The sequence below is a fragment of the Protopterus annectens genome, chromosome 12.part0, assembly GCF_019279795.1.
Source record: "Protopterus annectens isolate FY-2018-M chromosome 12.part0, PAN1.0, whole genome shotgun sequence".
NCBI lineage: Eukaryota > Metazoa > Chordata > Ceratodontiformes > Protopteridae > Protopterus > Protopterus annectens.
Genome location: NC_056746.1, coordinates 510,445,294 through 510,466,292, shown reverse-complemented (window position 1 = coordinate 510,466,292; position 20,999 = coordinate 510,445,294). Strand labels below are relative to the sequence as shown.

The 20,999-nt window shown below is 40.5% G+C and overlaps 1 protein-coding gene across 3 annotated transcripts in view; it reads right to left on the bottom strand.

Moving 5' to 3' along the window:
- Positions 1-20,999, bottom strand: part of STK19 (serine/threonine kinase 19) — a 269,038-nt gene that overhangs the window by 236,917 nt on the left and 11,122 nt on the right. For all 3 annotated transcript variants that reach the window (XM_044089654.1, XM_044089653.1, XM_044089655.1), the window contains exon 3: positions 3,071-3,182. In XM_044089654.1, coding sequence (XP_043945589.1) covers positions 3,071-3,182 — 112 coding nt within the window. The remainder of the gene's footprint in view (positions 1-3,070; positions 3,183-20,999) is intronic.

Here is a 20,999-nt window from a genome sequence, read left to right as displayed (position 1 = left end):
AGGAGTCTATACAACTGCTCAAGTGTTTATACAAGGCATTTTGTGTACACCTCTGCATAACAGTCCTTGTTGGCTGTGATTGCGTGTGGGGGGGTATAAATTATACCATCACTTAGCAGGCTGCGGTTTGCTTTGGAAAAGTTTTTTTTGCTCCTGTAGTGCTGACGGGTTCAATAGTTACTTCAAATCACACCAATTTATGGTCCACACTTACCAGGAAGGATTATCACAAGGGGGACAGCAGTGACCCCCCCCCATGCTGGCAAGTACTATGTCTAGGACATCTGAACCCCTTGTGGGGGTGCAGACTTTTTTCAGAGCAATTGTACTGACAAAGTCCAGGAAACTGAGTGAGCATGATCTTGCTCATTTATGTCACTCCATGGAAGCATAGTTAAAATCTCCCATGATCAAGGTGTTTGATTGTAGGACGAGTTGACTCCAGTACATTCAGGTAGGTGGTGTGCTTCTCTCGGTTTATGGTGGGGGACCTACAGCTAGCAATGACTTGGCAGGGTACTTTGCCTACAGTTAAATGGACATTACTAGCTTGAGTGTGTTGTACTGCTTGACCAGTCTTAAGTGTACTGGACTTTAATGAAGATAGATACATCTCCACCTTTGGTTCTTTCCCAATCATTTTGAGGTTGGAATGTGTGGAATGCATTGTAGCCTTGCATGGCCAGGATACACTCTGCAGCCTTAAACCATGTCTCTGACTGCACAGAGGTCAGCATCTTCCAAGGGGAAGAGTGCTTCCAGGCAGTACTGCTAGCATTAAACAGTAGAACCTGGAGTTGGTCTCGAGTGGATTTTGTACTTCAGAAATTATGCTGTTTTGATATTGCCTCTCCCTAGTGCCTTTTTAGGCAAATGCCCCGTCAACCAGGTCTTCCCAGGCTGACAGACACTGTACCCCCTGGAATGACACCACAAGCCAAGCCAATTGAAGTCATTTTTTGTTAATATTGTGGCATCAGCCTGGGTAAAGGTAGAATGCTGCTTAGGGCTAGGGTCATACCTGCTTCAGACACAATCTGAGAGTTCAGTCATCTCTCATATATTCCAGAGAGGTAAACAAGTCATTCACCCAAACATGGACTATAACAGAGTCATAATGGTACTTGGTGAGTGACTTGAGTGCATGCAATATGAACAAGCAAGCCTTAAACTGAAGCATAAGTAAATTACTGATGAAAATCCAATCAAAGCAGACAGAGAGATTTCTGAAAAACTCAGCCTCTCACTGAAAAAAAAAATGCTAGCATGATCAAATACTGAAAAGTACATAAATTAAGGAATAATGTCTACATTAGGGCATTACTGCAAATTTTGAGTTGAAAGACCTACGAACAGTGCAATAATGGTTATAGGAAAGCAAGATCTTTTCCTTTAATCACCAATGGGAGACCAGAATCACACAACCAATTTAATCATATTATCAAAACTATTTTTTGGAGTTAATTTCACTAATTTAGCAATAAGACAACTGAATTATCAACATACCAAAAATGAATGACATGGCCTGCAATTGTGTGTCTGCTGGCCTCAAGAGTCAAGGGGGAAAAAAAAAAAAAAAAAAAAAAAACAGATCCTTGTTTAACATCAGCTGATAAAGACAATAACCCCAGCTTACAATTTGATGTTACCCAAACAGCTGATGAACCACCATTAAGCAGATTATGAAAGAGCACAAGAAACATAAAATGCTTATGATAAAATCTTACTGCAATAGCACGTCCCAGACTGAGATAAAGGAATGTAAACAGCAAAAGGAAACCACTAAGGAGTACTGGAATATATGCAAATAAATGCATTTCTCAAGTAGCACAAAAAAATATTTTCAATATCATGAGATATCCACTCTTGTACAAAGAAAACAAGTTTTCCAAAAGGAAAGGAACTTACACTCTCTTGATAACAGTAACTGATAAAAGCATCTGGAAGAGCAACAGCATCTGTAGCCAATTGTAAGTGATTTGATGGAAGCTTATAAAAAGCAAAAGATGGCTTTAGTGAACAACATAAGGTAATGTATTAGGGGACTTAGGCTTGCAGAGTTAAGCAAAGTGGTTGGGTTTTACCAAAATACCTTGCAAGAGTTTCTTGTGCAAGTCAAGGGGGGGCAGTGAACAGAGTTTCTTGCTTTTAAGGAGTGCAAACATACCTTCATTTTAAAGGCAATGTACTCTGGAGACACTGAATCAGACTTTCAAATTTGGCAGCAAGACTTCTGGTGTCTCCTGCAACCCCCAGGGCACAGATAGAGACCAACCTCACCTGTTCCCACAGAAGTCAGAGAGTTAATCTTCAAGATTAGAGTATTGGTAAAGAAAACTAAGCATTAAGCTGCAGGGAGAACAAATTATTAAATCAGTACAGAATTAATGACTAACTCAAAGTATACACCTTGCAATTTTGGACTCTTGCAGCAAAGCAGCACTTACACCAGTGTAGGGAGGTAGGCAGAACACCAATAAAAAGAAAACTTGGAAAATTACCAGCAAATGTCATCTGATATCCCCATTACTAAGATACTGTTAGAAGCAGATGCTAAAGATTCTTAGGCACTCCGTACTGGCAGACTGAACAAAACAATGTAGTAGGATTTGTGGACTGAATCAAAGACTATATTCTTGGGTCAATGTTTTTAAAGTCACCTGGAACCAGTAGTTCACACTACATTCAGAGACAACCAGGAGAAAGTTGTCTCAGCTGCATCTTGGGGGGGGGGTTTACAGACAAGCAAAAGTTAGGAAATTTTACTCTTGTCAATTCTAATAACTGGGGAAAAGGTTCTACTGATGCAGAAGAAACACAGAGGATACAAAAAACACAATGAAACCACAAAACCTACAGCTGTGCTTTGATATACGATAATGCATTTGTAGCCCTGGGGAGTATAACAGAATTTTTGAAGAAGCTACACTTCTGGCACTGCTAAGACAGAGGTGTACTGCTGCAGCCAGGCCTGCAGCAGAGTGACCATACTACTAAGGCTCTTTGCACTTATGTGCTGGACAAAATAACCCACAGACAAACGGCAGAATAAATGATGTACTTAATTTACCATTAGAATAAAGGTTCTCTCCAAGGTCATACAGTCCATGGCCATTTTCAATCTCGGACTTTCGTTTCTTTACTCTGAATGCATCAGCAATTAATTTTCTTTTCTGTTCATGCTAAATTAAAAAGGCACAAAAAAAGATAAAATTTATATATAAAAATCAATGCAGAAAAGGCTATACTAATGATACAATTAGTGTGTTATCACTACACAAAACAGCATAGACTAGAAAGACTTACCACATCTTCCAGAGTTCAAGCAGGTTACGGTTTTCCCTCCCACCTGACCCAAACTAGGCCTCCTCTGTTTAGATGCAATGCAGCCAGAGTGTTCCAATGCAATTTTAATAATGCTATACTGAAACATGCAGATACCACTCCAGGAGATGGGATAGCACAGCTCAAGAGAACCAGAAAGCCCAGGAAACTGCAGCTGTATAATTAAACTTACCATAACAGTAGATGTCCAAATGAAGACTGCTGCAGTATTCCTTGGTTATTCGGGGTTATACCCTGCCAAGGGTGCAATAGCTGGCCAGTTTCCAAGGCTTCAGCACATCTTTCCATCTTTCACGCATCCAAACCATCAAGGCAGCTCCAGACGAGCTGGCTAAATGACAAGTTTGGGCACCAAGCCTTTCAGAGTTTTCCTGCCAAAAGAAAAAGACAGGACAAGCCCTGAAAGGATAATGCTCTACCACACCAAAAAAGGGAAAATGGAGGAAGGGAGCAGCTACTTGCATCAGTGATCATTTGTGCATCTACTGTTATGCTACGTTTACTACAATTCTACCATGTTCATATTGCCCACAGCTGCAGTAACCTTGGGCTAGATTACCCTAGCTTACTACATTTGGGAGGTATTCTCCAGGCTTTACAAGCCCCATTTTATAAGGGGAGGGTTCCTCATCTAGACCTAGACAAGGAATCAAGTTTGTAGCACTTTGCACAAGTATATACAGAGGACTTGCCTTCTAGAATCCAACAGTTTCTAGAATCCAACAGTTTCCAGAAAATAGACAAAAACAAGGCTCTGGTAGAGTAGGCCTTGACCCTGCCTAGAACAGTTTTGCTATGGCAAGTATAGCAAAAGGAAATGGCCTTAGACAACCATTTGGAAAGTCTGTTTTGACACAAGTTGCCCCTTCTTACTGTCATGCGAAATGACCAATTGATCTACTCCTGTCAAGATATTGTGTCTGTGGACGTCCAAGGTATGGATTATCCTCTCCCCCTCATTTTGGGGTTCAGGAACCAATATGGAGATATATAGTTTGGCTTAAAGTAAACTCGGATACCACTTTAAGCATAAAAGAAGGATTAGTTCTCAAACCTTGTCCCTATGGAAAATGAGACAGTATTGACTCACTGTAAGAGCTTGCAACTTAAGACACCCTCTGCTTGCAGAGGTCAGAGCATTCAGTAAAATCATTTTCTGTTAAGAACTTCAAGTCAGCCAAGTTACTTGGTAAAAATAGAGAAAGTTTTAATTGTCAGAGAAGTCAGGACACCAAGGAGGTGACTTTTTTAAACAAGATAATGCACTAAAAGGGAAGGATTCATGGGCAGACGTGCTTAAACTGCTGATAAATGAATCTTGACAGAAGAAAGAAAGCTCACAGGATAGTAACGGTCACAGATATTGTAAAACCAGAGAACAACTAAGCCCCGATTCAGTGGTGGTGATGTTGCCAATATTTTTCTTTAGCAGGATTTCTTGCCACCATTAGTACATGCTGCATGTTCTCAGTAAATATGTGCCTCAACAGGAATTATGACCATCCAGGCAGTCAACTGAAGTTGCTTGGTGTCAGGTGTATGAAATATCCCTGTTCTTGTGTGAGTAGATCCAGTCAGAGAGGAAGCTTGTGGCAATTGCCCATGGCCATTACCAAAAGGGAGAACTACAGTTGCCTAGGCCAGATGAGGTCACCACAATGATCTTGGGGGATTCATTCTGAATCTTCAGAAATACCTGGGATATTAGTGACAGTGGAAAAGCATACAGGAACATAACCAGTCCAAGGAAAACTGAAGGCATCCATCTTCCAGGCCTACTTGCATGGAGTCCTAGAGATGAATCTTGCCAGCAAATTGTCTAGAGAAGAGGCAAACAGGTCTACTTGAACCCTCCTCAGATGGGAAAAGACCTCACCAGATCTAGTTTCAAAGCTTTGCTGTGACAGAATGTAGGATGCCTATAGAGTGAGGCTGTGCAGTGAAGCTATATCCAGAACCAACATGGCTAGTCTGCAAAAATTTATGACCTGGTTCACTCTTGCTTGCCGATGTAGCACATGACTGTGGTACTGTCTGTAGCAGCTTGAAAAGGTCCCAGGGACAAAAGAAAATTCAGAGAGACACTAGTGCCTCAATCAGGCTAAGCACATCTTTTGTATTTAATGTGCTCGTGTCTGTTCTTGTGTGTCCCACACACCTTGCACTTTTATCCCTTCTGAAACTGCTCCTCCAGCAAAGTCAGGGGTTGTCTCTGGTACTTTGGAACAGGGAAGAAGGGGAGACCTGGATTTAGGAATATCCATTGTCTCTACCAAGTGATTTCTCTTCTGGCAAACTCCAGCTTGGAGATCTGAAAAGATGAGCAGTGTTAGTGCTGTTGCCATGGGTATCATAGGTTTTACTGGGCTAAAGATCACAAAGGCCTTTTTAAGCCTATCCATGCATCCCAAATCTGACAAGTTCTGGTACCCTTGGTAAGTGTAAGCAGGGGCTTGGGAAATAACATTTACAAGCAAGGGCTGAGGAGATAAACCCTTTAAGTTACCTGTGTCCATTATAGACACAGATAACAAGCCAGGGATGAATTTCCTGTTCCCCATCCAATTGTCCAAGTTGCACTTGAATTGGGTTAGGAGGAACTCTGCTTCACATGGGTGGGGAACCTGGTCCAGAGACTGTAGTCTTTACGATACATACCTGTCCTATTTATATCACAGGCAAGGTTCAAGTCTTTAGAATGGGTAATTCGGGTGCTTGCTTGTTTTGGTGATATGCAGGCGGTCCATCAGAGCAGGGTCTGACTATGCCCTATATGCCAGGCATAGATCTCCCTTCAACTGCCTGTAGGAGGCAGTACAGGTGGAGGGCCTTGACAAGTCTGCATAGGACATTTTACTTGCATCCTATATTCATAGGACATTTTACTTGCGCCCTGTATTCTTTTAGTGAGGAATCTGAAGGCATTCAATTTGTTAGATATGCCTGGTTAGGTACATACCAAAGGGGCACTGTAGTCAATGACAGGTCTAATGAATGCAGACTACAGTGAACTAGGACTTCTTTGGACCTAGACGCCATACCTTTCTTTATAAGCTGTGCAACACAGAATGGCTTCCTCACTACTGTAAACACATGAAGGTCAAAGGCTAGATTGACTGTGCATGTTCCAAGTCCACAACTACTGGGTCAACTCTAAGAGGTGTGTTGCCAATATGATAGTTACCAGGGGTGAACGACTTCCCAAAGGGCACCATTATGCATTTCTAGCCATTTAGTTTTAGTTCACAGCTCTGACAGCAGTTGTTTGTGTCAGCCATTCCTGGAGAATATTTGTGCAGTGTGGAATTCAGTGATCACTCCTAATTTGAAATCTGCAATTTTAGTCAGCCTGAGACCATTGACCATGACTTCATAGAAGTAAATGCCAAAAAGGACTGGTCTAAGGACTGATCCCTGAGGAACTCCAATTGTCAGAGGCCTCTTTGTAGAGGTGGACTCCCACCCAAGAATCATGAAAGGCACAAGACCCAAGTGAAAATGTTAGAAATATCTAGATATAGATGTTTTCCTGTGGAAGAAAAGTTGTTTTAACTGAGATGTCTAGCTGATACCCCAGGAACATAATCCTGTGTGAAGTCAAAAAGACTCTTGGAATCCCAGCTTTCATAAGAGATCACTCACCCAAGTGATAGATTCCTGACACTTTGGGGAAAAAAAGATCTGCGAAGATAAGCAAGTCATCTAAATATAGAAAAACTGTATACCTTTTAGCATGCAAAAAGCAATACATGGAGCTAGACAGTGATCACTTTTGGAGCACAGGACAGTCCAAAGGGTAAAAGCACAGAATTGATGATGCGATCCAAGCACACAAAACCTTAAATATCTGAAGTATGGATGAACAGGAATGTCATACAGCTTTTAAATAAAGTGTTATTTGGGAACTTAAAACAGGAAAAAGAGGTAACAGATTGTGAAAATTGTTATTTTTTTGAACTTGGACACAATCACATACAGGTATATGAAATAAATTGGCCTCCAAACATTCCTGAATTAAAACTCCATTCCCACATGAAGAAACTGGTTCCATCATTCCTTGGAACAGCAAGTGAAGGACAGACCTACCCCTGGAAAAGACAGACTTCCTCCCATTTGCCATCTGTAAACATGAGGAATTATCTTCAGTATCCATTTGTCTGTCTTGGAGAGTCAGACATTCTGGAAGAAAAACAGGGCTGCCAATGTGGGAAAGGGGAACTAAATTTCAGTCATTTTGATTTACTGGACTATCCTTTGTTTTGGGAGGTCCCAGAATTATTCTTGCAACAATATTTACCTGCATTTTTCCCCCAAATATCTTTATTAAATTTACAGATACTTACATTTATATAAATGAAAAACATACAAAATTATCACTTTAGTTGCACACAATTTACATCAGACACCATTGAAACTGTAGTTGTATACTATACATTACTTACAAACCATGTCAGTTAAGCATTATACAGCTCATTCAAATTCTGCCTCAAACCTTGTTCCTACTCTGCATATATAGTGTTCCCACAATTCCCATTTTTTCCTACGTAGTTTGCTCCTTGCCTATTCCAGTTGTTTCATCTAGATCACTATATTCACTCCTAGTAAAGTTGGTCTAGACTTGATTTCCATTTTCTAGTAATTGCTTTTTTTGGCAGCCACCATTATTAGACTCAGCAAGGCTTTACTATGTCTGGGCAATTCCGATTCTGTAGCATAACTCAAAAAAATAATCATCTCCCCAGTCAGTCCAATCTGCTCACCCAGCATCTGACAGAGTAGTCTACAGGGAATCCCAAAAGTCTGTCGGCTCACACCAAATGATTTATGTTCCCAGCTACCTCTTTCTTGCTCATCACACCTCCAACATTTAATATCCTCCTGAGGAAAAATTCTTTGGAGTCTACTTGGAGTATAAAAATACTTGTGTAAAAACACTTCCAAGCAAAGATAATACATCTTGTAGACTTTGTTGCACAATTGGGAGATGTACATATACCCCCCCTCCCCACTGTCTCTGAATAGCTTATCCAATCCTTTCTAAACTCCTCTGATTCTTATAATCATGCAATATTTTACACGCTTTACTAATTATTCCTTCAACGGCAGCTTCTGTTCTAGATTCTACTGAAAACTCTACCAGTGACAGTTTTTCATTTAGGAGCCTCCTATTTCTTCTTTTTTGCCATCAATCCTTGACAGGGAAGACAAATCTCCAACATGCAGTCCAAATAAATTGCTGGCCTCTTCCCATTTTACTACCTTTCCCTTTCTAGTTATTTGCTTCCAATACCTTGGTTCTTTTGCCAGTTTTCTCCAATAAATTCCAGCTCCCTATTGCCTAGGATCTGTATCCCGGACCACAGTCAAACCTATCGGCAAAATCTCTTCTCCATTCTCGTCCTTGTTTGGCTCTTAGAATGCTTCCTGCTATTTTATGAATATAATACTCTGTATGATTTTGGTTGTTCTCCTTAAGAGCCTGCATCCAAAATCCCAATCTCTCCTTATTTCTCGAGCTTCCTCCCTGTGCCAGCATCATTCCTTTCCACTTGAATTAGTTTTCTGCTTGTGCTATGTATTAACAGCCTTAACTGTGTTGCTCTAAAATACCCACGCAAATTAGGCAATCCTAGTCAGTCTTGTTCTACTGGTAGAATCACCTTATCCCATTTGACCCTTGCTATCTTCCCTTTCCCAGATAAAACCCTTCAACTCTTTAATTGGTATCTACAACATCTCCAGCAGTTGATAAAAAAGTATGCCTGACCTGTGTACAAGATCAAAGGGACAAACATTTAATGGTTTCTATGGTAGTATCCATATCCATGTAACAAAGCTTCCAGTTTCTCAATTTTTGTATTATCTTCTATTTGGTCTCTTCCCACATATCCTTAGCTGCCACCAGTCATTTCTAATCCATACTCCTAAATTCTTCATTTTATCATGTCCCCATAAATATAGATGTTGTTGGACCAATTCATGTGTGGGTGTAAATTTACCACTATTGCCTTTGTTTTAGCATCATTAATTTTGTATCCCGAGAAGATTTGAAACAGTCTTAATATGTTCCACAACACTAATGTTCCTTTCTGGTTTTGCCATGTATAAAATACTATCTGCAAACAGATCCAGCTTTTCCTGACTACCATACCAATTGTATCCTTGGATTTCGGAGTCCCTTATTTTCTTTACCAATGGTTCTAAATATAATTTCCTGTATTTTGAGGAGTTAAAGAATCCCTTGGAAAATTTGGAACAGGAGGGCTAAACTACAAACTATTCTCTTTATCAAGCTCATTACCTCTTTCAAACTTCTTGATCAACTCTGCAGCAGGTGGGGCAAAAAGCTAAAATCTCTAAAGGAAAATTTAAATTCCATTTTTTAATCATTTAGGAGTTTGAGAAAATGGCCATTCAAACTTCAAAACAGTAAAAAGAACATGTGCCAACCTATCCATGTGAAAAAGTCCAAATATAACAGAAAACCAAACGATAAATCCATCAAAACAAAAGGACTCAAAGATGGCCAGGTTATACAAAGTAAACATTTTATTTTCAAGTGCATAAGCGGTTTCACAGACCAAGCTGCTTCATCAGATGCTAATACTAGAATTGAAACACACTCAAATAGCGAACAATCATGGCTCTAAGTTTATACCATTCTACAGAAGATTTTTTTTTTTTCTATGGGTAGGAACAATGGAACAGCTTGTTGAATTTGAAAAATATGTAAATAGTACTACCACTTAACTACCCTTTAACTCGAATGCATCTCAGAAGTGTATACATTTTTAGATGCAAGTCTGGAAATAGATGAGAATGGCACTATATTTGCTAAATTATATAAAAAAACTTGTCAAGTGAATCATTTATTGTTCAGAGACAGCATGCTCCATCCCATATTTTTAGTAATGTAGTAAAAATGTTCAACCCACTGTGGTCCAGCAGTTGGCGTTGTTGCCTCACAGCAAGAGGTTCTCCGGTTCGATTCTCGCTGGAGTGCCTTCTGTGCAGCGTCTGCATGTCCTCGCTGAGGTTGACTGAATTTAAAGACATGCAGGTAGGTGTGTGTGCGCACCTTCCTTGAAGGTTGGATGCCAGGCTGGCAACTCGACACCGTAAATATTCACTGCCAATCATTACTAGACCAGAGTTCCGCTGTAGCGACCCCCAACGGTGAAAAGCCAAAAAGTTAAAATCAAATGTTCAGAGCTTCTAGATTAAATGTTCATGATAGTGACTTTTATAATCAGGTTACTCTCACAACAGCAGTTAGAACAAAGAGGCTATGGTTCAAATGATATTCTTAGAAATGTTGGAGATAAAAACATTAAGGCATAGCAGGGCTAAACCTCATTTCTCTAAGATGGCAACAGCAGGTACAGCTAATGATGGTAGGCAGAATCAAGGTACACAAAGGGTGCCTTTATTTTTCTAGTAATGTCTTTACTTATACGAAAGTTATAAGGAAGCACTGGAATGTATTGACTACAGATAAAGATAAGAAATTTGGCAGACTACACCTAGACTTCTGTTTAAAAATATAAAATCATTAAAAAGAACAGTGTTATCCTATACACACAGATATAATTACAAAATCAAGGCCACTTTACCATGTGGCAGATGCACTGTCAGTTTATGGATAGTGACATCCAGATATATATCGTTTTGATGTTTTTGCAACTTCTAGTTCTGAACATGTCTGTCTGTTTAGCATATTGCACAGAAGGTTTTTAAGTTTTATGTGGGCAAAGAATTAGAGAACATGTATAATGTTAGCAAAGGTAACAAAGTCAGTGCTTTCGCGAAGGATGTACAGATTACTAGTTCAGAACATAAATTCAAGTTTATGGTTACAGGTAGAGTACATGAGAATTTAAGAGGGGGAGATGCTGCAAATATTACCGAACCGCTGAGAGTCCAAGTGGATAATAAGATTAAGGGGAGACCATGGTTATTGTCTCAATGAATTTGTTCCCATTAAACCAAAGTTAAAATCCAGGCCTAGTTAGAAAATGACAGCCAGTTTATACAATATACATATTTTACATATGTATGTGCTCTCTATATACGTATACATTTTTATATTTTTGTCCGACCACTGAAGTGTTTGGAATTCTTAGTTTGTGTGGAATATATACTATACATTTTATTCTTTGTATATTGGAAGGTTTTTATTATCTGTACTATTAGCGTGTGTTAAAGAGTTGATTAGGATTCCTACGACATGATTAACTACGTTATTTAACAGAGTGTTTCAATTCTAGTATTAGCATCTGATGAAGCAGTTTTGTCTGTGAAAGTGCTTATGCACTTGAAAATAAAATGCTTTTACTTTGGAGAACTTGGCCATCCGAGACCTTTGGTCTTGGTGGATTCCTCAAAAAAAAAAAAAAAAAAAGTACCAATGGCCATTGCCCTTGAAATGGCATCAGTCATACACAGGCATGAATAGAAGAAATTAAATTTAAAAGCACATTTTTCCACAAAAAGAACTGCAGACAAAATATTCTTCATACTTTCAAAATTTGTCAGGAAAAAACTTAACATGAACTGGATAGTTCAGAATTGTGAAAAATCAAGGTGCAGAAGAATACAATCCCCCCCCCCCCCACAATGTTCACATCCTTACCAGAAATAGTAGGACTAGAATTAACTGTTTAGCAGAAGAATTAACTGAGGCTATCTGTGCTGAATCAGGTTTAAGAGTGTAAAAAAGTTTGAGGTGATTTATACATCCTGCCTGCCTTTTAGGGGTAGCTGGCTGACCAAGGAAAATTGGGCAGCAAGGCACGTTCTCAAACTGAATGTATTGGAAGAATGGGTGCAGGTTCTGGAAATTCCTTCTGTAACAGCTCACAGTATTTTCTCGGAGACTGAGAAACCTCAGCTTTCTTCCACTGAAAACACTGGCACATTCTAAATAGTCAGAAAAAGAGAGACCCCCCCTCCAAAAAAAAAGAGGAGGCAGAAACTACGCTCAGAGTCTGAATTGGAAATCTGATGGGAAAACTCCATACCTGTCCCTTCATCTTCCTGCCCAGATTCAGAATCTTGAATCTCATCAGGAAATACGCGGGGGTCACGTCAGTTGCCCTGCTAGACAGGGGTCCAGGGAAGTAAATTTTGTGGGAAGAAATATCCAGGGAATTGTTATGGCTAGGCTTGTATAGACTCTAGGGCCGATAGCCTAGTACCAACATATGAACCTATAAATGAGGTATCCTTTTTCTTCTACCAGAAACTGCTTTACATGAAGGATTCAACAGCCTGAACTAAACCCAGAGCCAAAAATCAGTAAACTACTCCTGTATTTCCTCCTCTAATTTTTTTAAACAGATTCAATTTTCCATTTTTTTGGATGTGAAAACGGGACCAATACTGTTATTAATGGCGGCAGCAGATTTCCCCAGGGAGAGGCACAACATTCTGACCAACAGGAATGCCTTTCCTGTTCCCAAGACCAAACAAGAGTGGCTCTCCCTTGCCCAGTGAGGGGACCCAACCTGCACAGGTGGTGGCTAACCCCCAGTCCATAGTCTCTGGCCACTACACCAGAGGCATCTGGGTTGAAAGACGAGGTCTGAGGTACAATTAATGGCCACAGTACAGTCACCCATCTGATGTCAAGGGAAATCGCTAGTCTGCTGCAATGGCAAAAGCCATCTGCATACTTTTTTTGTGGCAGAAGAGAGGACCAACTGTGGGGCTGACAGATCGTTCCATAGTCAAAACAAAAATGGTGCCTCTTTCCCGCAGAAAACAGTAAAAGTTGGTTAAAAAAAAAATAAATAAACACCTTTAAAAATTAATCACTTTCAAAAACAGTTAAGAGAATTTTCCCCGAAGGGAACTTTATCTGCCTAGCAAAGGAACAGTGGATCCTCAGAAGCCTCAGTGGAGCATAATCTTCGGCACACTAAGGTTCTGAAGGGCTTGGTGCCCAAACTTCTCTTTTGGGCAGCCCAGCTCATGTGGAAACTGCCCTGAAGCTTTGGAAACTAGACTACTGTTGTATCCTTGGCAGGATATAACCCTACAGCTAAGGCTACTGCAGCAATGATCAATATGCTAAACATTCTTATAAGCACAACTACCACAGAAGACTCCAACAAGAACTACAGTCAGCCAACAAGAACTACAGTCAGAATTCAAAACACTGACAAAGCACAAGAAGCCGAGCAATGTACTAGAGTAAAATTCAAGTGACACAGACAAGTCATCTTAACAGATGCATTACTAACAGACTACCAGTCTGGGGCAGGGAGGTACTGCAGATGGGAGTAGGGTGACTGTCCTAAAAGGAGGAAGTATCTTTGGTGGGACTCTTAGGAAATCTAGAACTAGTGATAAAGAAAAAGCAAGCAAGACCTAGTCATGCAAGTAGTAGCACAGATTACAAATTTGATATCCTACTACAAGTACACACGAGACAGGATTTACAGAACTGTCAAGAGGTCAAGAAAAAAGAAACTAGAAGAATGCAGCAACACCAGAGGCACTGCCTTTAGACAGCAAAGGCAAGAAGAGCATACAACAAATAGCCAAAATTATAAAAATCTCAAGACATTGGTTTCTCTGGCATAGATGCAAGACAGTCTCCATATGACTGGAAAAAGGAAGTCAGGATCTCAGATATCAGGTCTAATAAGGTAGTTTGGGTGTGTTGATGCTTAGAAAGTCATCAGATAGCCTTGTCTTCTCTTATTTATAATAGCTCCACACACACAAACAAATATAAAGCAAGCGAAACTGAATGAAAAAGTACACAAACTAGCAATATTTAACAGATGTGCTTAAAAAAGACAGTTCTCTAATCTGTGAAGATTAGAGTAATAAAAACTCAAGCTTTTCACATACAAAGACAACTCCAAAGCAGCAGACAACAGACAAAGGGTAGGTGTGTTGGGACAATTTTCCTCAAACAGAATTCATCGCAGAATTCAGTTTCAGTAAAGATGTGGATGGAGCACGCGCATCACAGCAAAGGCAAAGGAATGTATGCAAACTGTACTGACAGGAAACTCTTAATTTAGGATTACTTGCATATGACAAACTGAATAAGCAAAACCTCCCACATCAGCTATGAAAAAGGATAAGGTTTAGAGTGTAACAAAGATCACTTTTCAAAAATAAGGATTTTAATATGAAATATATGAAGTATCCCCGACAATGTACATCAGTCTAATGATGCATCCTAATAAAGCCCCTATGAAAAAAATATATAGGATTTTTCCAAAGGGACACTTCCACTTGTAATTAAAATGACAGGCTGCAGTCCCAAAGCCAGTTCTAGCAGACTTCTTCAGCATTGCACCTGCAATTAGTATCACAAAAATAACAATTGCTATAATATTTTTATCCATCAACTACCACCTGCTGGGTTAATACAGTAACTGAAGGTCTTTTGTAAGAGGCTTGTGTTTAGCCAATTTGCCAAACGAGCTACCACTCCCACAGTTTAGCTGCTTCATGGGTGCCTTTCTAAATTTCTCCTACTTTGCGATTGTTTCATAAATAAATACGAGGCCGAGTACCAGTTTGAAAACCATTATAAGCCTAGCCAATAACCAGAGGTCAGAATGAAACCATGTACTTTGTATTTTTGAGGTTAAAACTATTAAGCCAACCTTCCCTCTCTCATCTGAGATCACTAACCCCAGAGACAGCAGCTTCAATCATCTTTGAGGAAATGCTAACTGCCCTCTGCTCAGACAGAAAGCTGTAAACCAGAGAGCTGACAACACTGCAAGAGCTCAAGAAGCAACTAATATCAGACTTATTAAAACTATGTACTCGGCCAGCCACATGGCCACTGACAGCTTGGACCAAGCTTCATTGTAGAAAAGGAAATAACTTTCAGGCTGCCTTGGTCCTCCCAACATAAATCCTTAAATGGGGGTGCATGCCCATACAATGGGGACTGGTCCAAGGTCAGAATATTCAAGATTCAAGACAAGCAAATGGTCAGAGAGACTTTAAATGGCACAGCCACTTCTGGCATAAAAGATGGACAAGGTGCCGATCTGGAAAGTAACCTCATCTCCATGACAAACCAGAATGCACCCATCTCAGTAACTCTGGCAATGGCAACTTAAAACAGATGCTTTTCAAGTCAGGGATTTCAGTTCAGCCAATGCTGTATGCTTAAATGTAGTAAAGTCAGCCTCTATAGCAGTGAAGTACAAATTCTATGGGAAATGGCATCCAGCAGTGAAAGGATGAGAAAAGCTACCCTTTAAGAAGGCTTGCAGACCTTTTGCAACGTGAAGTGTAAACCGGCATAAAAATTGGAAAGGACAGAAAAAACAGCTGCAAGATGTACTGTAATATAGGTGCAACTCTGCTCCGAATCAAAGATATGTTTAATGATGGATGGGAAAGGACAGAGGGACCAGACATTTATCACGGCATACCTTCCAAGTGTTCAGCTTCTCAAAGTAGCTGAAACATCTGATAACAGAGAGAGGTTAAGTGAACTGGAGAAGCCAAGAGGCGTAAGGGAATGAAAGCCAAGCAGACGTGCCTGTTGGGGCAGTCAGAATGGTTTAGCAGGGGCCTCTTTAGAAATTAGACTAGCAGTCCTAGGAACCAAGTCAGTAGAGGTCAATATGATCTTTACTTTGTGTAGTTTGGCTTTCTGGATGAACCTCAGAGAAAATGAGGGAAAAGCACAGAATGGTCTAGGCACTCATTTTTATCATTTGGGCCTAGGTCCTGCCTCATAAGAACAGGCACACCTTTTAGGTTGTGTGACTACTGAAGTAAAATTCCTCTATATGATGGGCCGACTGACCTCATAATGCTTGGTATCCATGCACTGTGATGCTGTCCCATGGGGTCTATATCATATGAGCAAATCGCACAAATTGCAAACACTCGTATCAGACCTCCAAGTGCTTTTTCTGAGACTGTGGTACACTGAAGAATGGGATATTTGCCCTTTCCTCACAGCCCCCCCACAATAGGAAGTTCGAGGTTCGGTACATTCGATATTATGAGTGTTCGCAATTTGTGTGATTTGCTCATATGCTGTTAGACCCATCCAATGGGGGGGGGGGGACTGGCATGAGAGAACTGAAACAGGTCACAAAGTTTGCACCATACAGTCCCGAAAAGGCACTTAATGCCCATGTCCCCCCACCGTGGAGGAACCTATTCATGTCAAATGAAGCCATCCACTTGTTCCATTGGGTGTCTTACATTATGCTTTATGTGAACAAAACAAACATGTCAAACTTTAGAATTTTTGCACAGGACCGATGTACAACCACCACACCTACTTGTATGTGCCAACTTTACAGCTTCAACTGTAAAACAGAAAATGTGAATGGGCAAGAACTACCACTGCCACCAATTTCTTATGAAAAACAATTAGAAAATTCAACTGTGTTAGAACCTCATCCACCTAGCACTTTATGGTTGGGGTATGAGCAGCTGAAAGCAATTTATCATAGGTCTTGTCACCTGTCTTACCACTGATGCTGCTGCTATATGCAGATGTGGATATCCTGATTAGATGCAAAAGGGGGTGTCAGATTTCTGAGGTCAAATGGACACAACTGTACTACTCTCATATGTGAAGTCTGATGTGGTACATTAAAATGAGGGTTTTCAGGCAAAGGTGGGCAGAGCCTAAGAACCCAAGAACCATGAAAGAACTTTTAGTTCTGTAGACTTTGGTCAGATGTATAAAGAAAAAAATGTATAAAGGAGGCTAAGAGGGAGTATAGCAGAAATGTATAAAGGAGGCTAAGAGGGAGTATAGCAGAAAGGTGCAGAGCCACTTTGAAGACATGGAGGATGAAAGAAGACTACAGCAAGGCATACAGGAGATCACAGACTACAAAAATCAGGTCAGCACAGTGTGAAGACAGCAAGGCATACAGGAGATCACAGACTACAAAAATCAGGTCAGCACAGTGTGAAGACAGCATCGAATTCCTGGATAGTTTGATCAGCTTTGGTAGATTTGAGGAAAGAAACAGGTTGGCACTAAAGCTACCCAATAAGGATTCAATACTCAGCCTCAACACAGAGGAAGTAAGAGCCAAGGAGAGTGAACCCCAGAAAGATAGCTGGCCCTGACAACATGGAAAAAATATTAAAAGGCTGCACTGATCAACTATGCACAGTGCTCAAGGAAAATATTTAACCCCTCTCTTTGCATGGTGAAAGTATGCTCAAGGAAAATATTTAACCCCTCTCTTTGCATGGTGAAAGTACCCTCATGCTACAAGGACACCATCATCATCATCCCACTACCTAAGAAAACCAATCCCTCCAGCCTTAACGAATACAGACCAGTTGCTCTGACATCCACTTATGAAATGTTTTGTGTAGTTAATCAAAAAGCATGCCTCCCTCCCGATTATGACCCTCTGTAGTTTACATACAGAGCTAAGCAATCCAAGGCTGATGCCATAACAGTAGCACTATCTCCCTTGAACATTTAGAGGGCAAAGACAACTATGAGGATGTTGCTCATAAGACTTCAGATCTGCATTTAATATGGCAGTACCAATGCAGTTGATAGTAAATATCTCTAACTGGATCCTGGACTTCCCGAGAGACCACAGAGGGTGTGTGTTCGGGTAAGAACGCAAAGTGCATCAAGATTAACACTGGGGTTCCACAGGGATGTGTTCTCAGCCTACTGTTATTAACCAACCTGACCGACGACTGCTATGTTTAGCACAAATCTAACCATATAAAAAAAAAAAAGTTTGCTGATAACAGTCATGGGGCTCATCACAAAGGAGGATGAAAGGGAGTAGACAGAAGGTGGCATCTCTGATCAGTTGGTGCAACAGGAACAACCTTGCCCTGAATGTTAGCAAGACTAAGGAGGATAGACTTCATGAAATAGAGAACAAACCATCCAGCCCTCAGGATCAATGGTGAGCGTGGAGAGGGTTAAGAGTATGCAATTCCTAGGTGTACACAGAGGATCTCTTGTGGTAAAGAAACACCAGCCAACTTGTCAAGAAAGCACACCAACACCTCCACTTTTTAAAAGGCGGAAAAAAGCTAAGCTTCCTCCTCATATTCTCTCCACCTTCTACAGAAGTGCAATAGAGAGCATACTCACTTGCAACTTCAGTGTGGTTTGGAAGCTGCACACTTACAGAAAGGAAGGCGCTACAAACAGTGGTGAGGGTTGTAGAGAAGGTAACAGGTTCCAGTCTTCCATTGATACAATTATGCAAGAAACATCCAAAAGGCCACCAAAATAATACAGGACACCATGAATCCTATGCACGGAATGTTTTAAGCCACTGGAATCAGGCAGGGAGATGGCATCCATCACAGGACTACAAGATTCAACAGTTTCTACCCTACAGTGGATTAGAACTTCTGAACTCGGGCACTTGTCCCAGGGGTCTAGACAGTCAATTACACAGACACACACACACACACACACACACACACACTCCAAGTAAATGCAATATTTATTATATCCAGTCATTATTACTTAACCCACTCAAGTGCAATATCAAACAAATAACTCTGACATTGTTCAATCTGTAGTGTGTTTTGTATTACTTTAACTAGGGTAGTTACTTGGGAGGATATTCTTTTCATAAGAGTGTTGGTAAATGTCTCTGCTCTTTCTTGCGTGTATTGGTAGTATTGTATTTGTAAGTTATGTTTATTTCTCTACTTGTGTCGTTTCACTCTCCTTTGTAATATCAAGAACTGAGCTGATGCACGAAATTTTTAGGCTACACTTGTTCTAAATGACAGTTTACTTTGACAATTCACTGGTACCAGTGCCCAAACATTATTCCAAAATGCAGCCAGAGTGTGAACAGTTTGGACAAGATCAGCTGTAATGTGACAATTCACAGTAATGTTATAAGAATAGAATTTTGCTTAGGGATCCCCAGAGAATCTGTGGAGACAGCTGAAGCTTGACCAATGGAGCAGCTAGGAGCCAGCCATCAAGGTATGATGATCCTGACTCAAATTCTAGCATGATGCAACTATAAAACACAAATTTGGTGAACATTATAACACCAAATGGAATCTTCTAGAACCGAAAACTAACCACAGACTCCTAACCAACTGCCTCCATAACTTCAGGATGCCTACTTGTACATCATGATTGCTATGAAGTCCAAAGAGCACAATCTCCTTCTCAAGGCACACAATGGACAGTGCATCATGACAATTACAAAGCTTTCCTTCGGTACAAAGGTGCCAAGACTACTTGCATCTAAAACTGGTCCTAGGTAGTTTTTGGCACAAAATCTAACTTTTCTGGTGGGGCCTCTCAAATATCTTTTTGGAAGTATGGTCAGACCCTCATCCCTTGAAAAGAACATTTTGCGATAGTGGGACACTGGGCAAAGAACTTCCTCTAGCATACCATGATAGGATTTCCAAGCAAACAAGTGGAAGGACAGATGGGTGCTAAATTCCTCCAGGGTGAGACAGTTGAGCAAGTTAGAAGTTGTCCACAGAAATGGGTGGTTTCACATTGCTGTCTGCTGCAAGGGTTTTGGCAGCGTGCTGCAGCTGAAACACACTTGCCACAGACTCTTCTGTACTTTGAAAAATATGCATAGAGGCTACCAATATTGCAATCCCATAGTGCAGAGAGAATATGAATATCTAAATACCATTGCCATGAGGGTTCTGCCCTGTAAGTTGGAAAGATAACTTTCACTACAAGTGGAGAAAGGTATTTGGTGGCCTAATTTGGATACCTGGAAAAGCCAGATCCAAACTACTTCTAAAGTTCAAGACAAGCTAGTTGTTGGTGAAGCAGCATATATAAAATCGGAAAAGTCAGCAGGGCTGATAATGTGCCTTTAGGTGTGTGGTGGCAAACAAGGATAAGCCATACTTAGGCTGTGTGAGCAGGATATCTTTCCCCAAGTGGCTTCCCTAGATGGTGATGAAAAGTACAGATGTTTAAAACACAATGTATCTGGATTTTAAATTTGTTTCTGAATATGCTCTCAAAATGTTGAGACTGATAACTATATTTCTAAATGAAGTAGTAGTGCTGGTCAAAAAAGCTTGCGGAATTGGGAACTTTGGAAAGTCTCTTCTTAGTACCAAAGACCACAGGCCTGCATGCAGTTGGGTTTGGACCATCTATTGTGATGGGCTGGACATGTAGATAAACAGGTCATTGGCATATAAAAAACTGTTGTAAATGGAGGAATGGGCATTTTTTTTTAATAAAAGCCCCCCCCCCCCCAGAGTATTAAGGAAAGTACTGATTCCCTGTGCTACACCCGAGTGTTTGCGAGACAGTAGCCAATCTTCACACTAAAGAATTTTAGTCAGAAGTCTATGTATGGCATTAGCACTGAAGCCGCACAATGGCTCAATGTCTAGTGAGGATGTTAGTAATACTGAGTTGTCCATGTCAAAAGTTCAAGTCAGGTTAATGAAAATGGCTGTAAGAATTTCCTTTAACTGACTTGCGTTATTAGTCAACAGTAGTCAGTCCACATACTCACTCCTTCCAGCAGCAGTGTTTGGAGTGCAGATGATGATGTATTCAGATACGAGATAAATTGGTTACTAGGCTGGTGGAGGAAAACTTTGGATCTTTACAACAGGTCTGACACTGGGAGAATCAGATAAACAAATTGCCCCATTATTTGAACAGATCTCAAAATTTTTGTTTTGTAAAT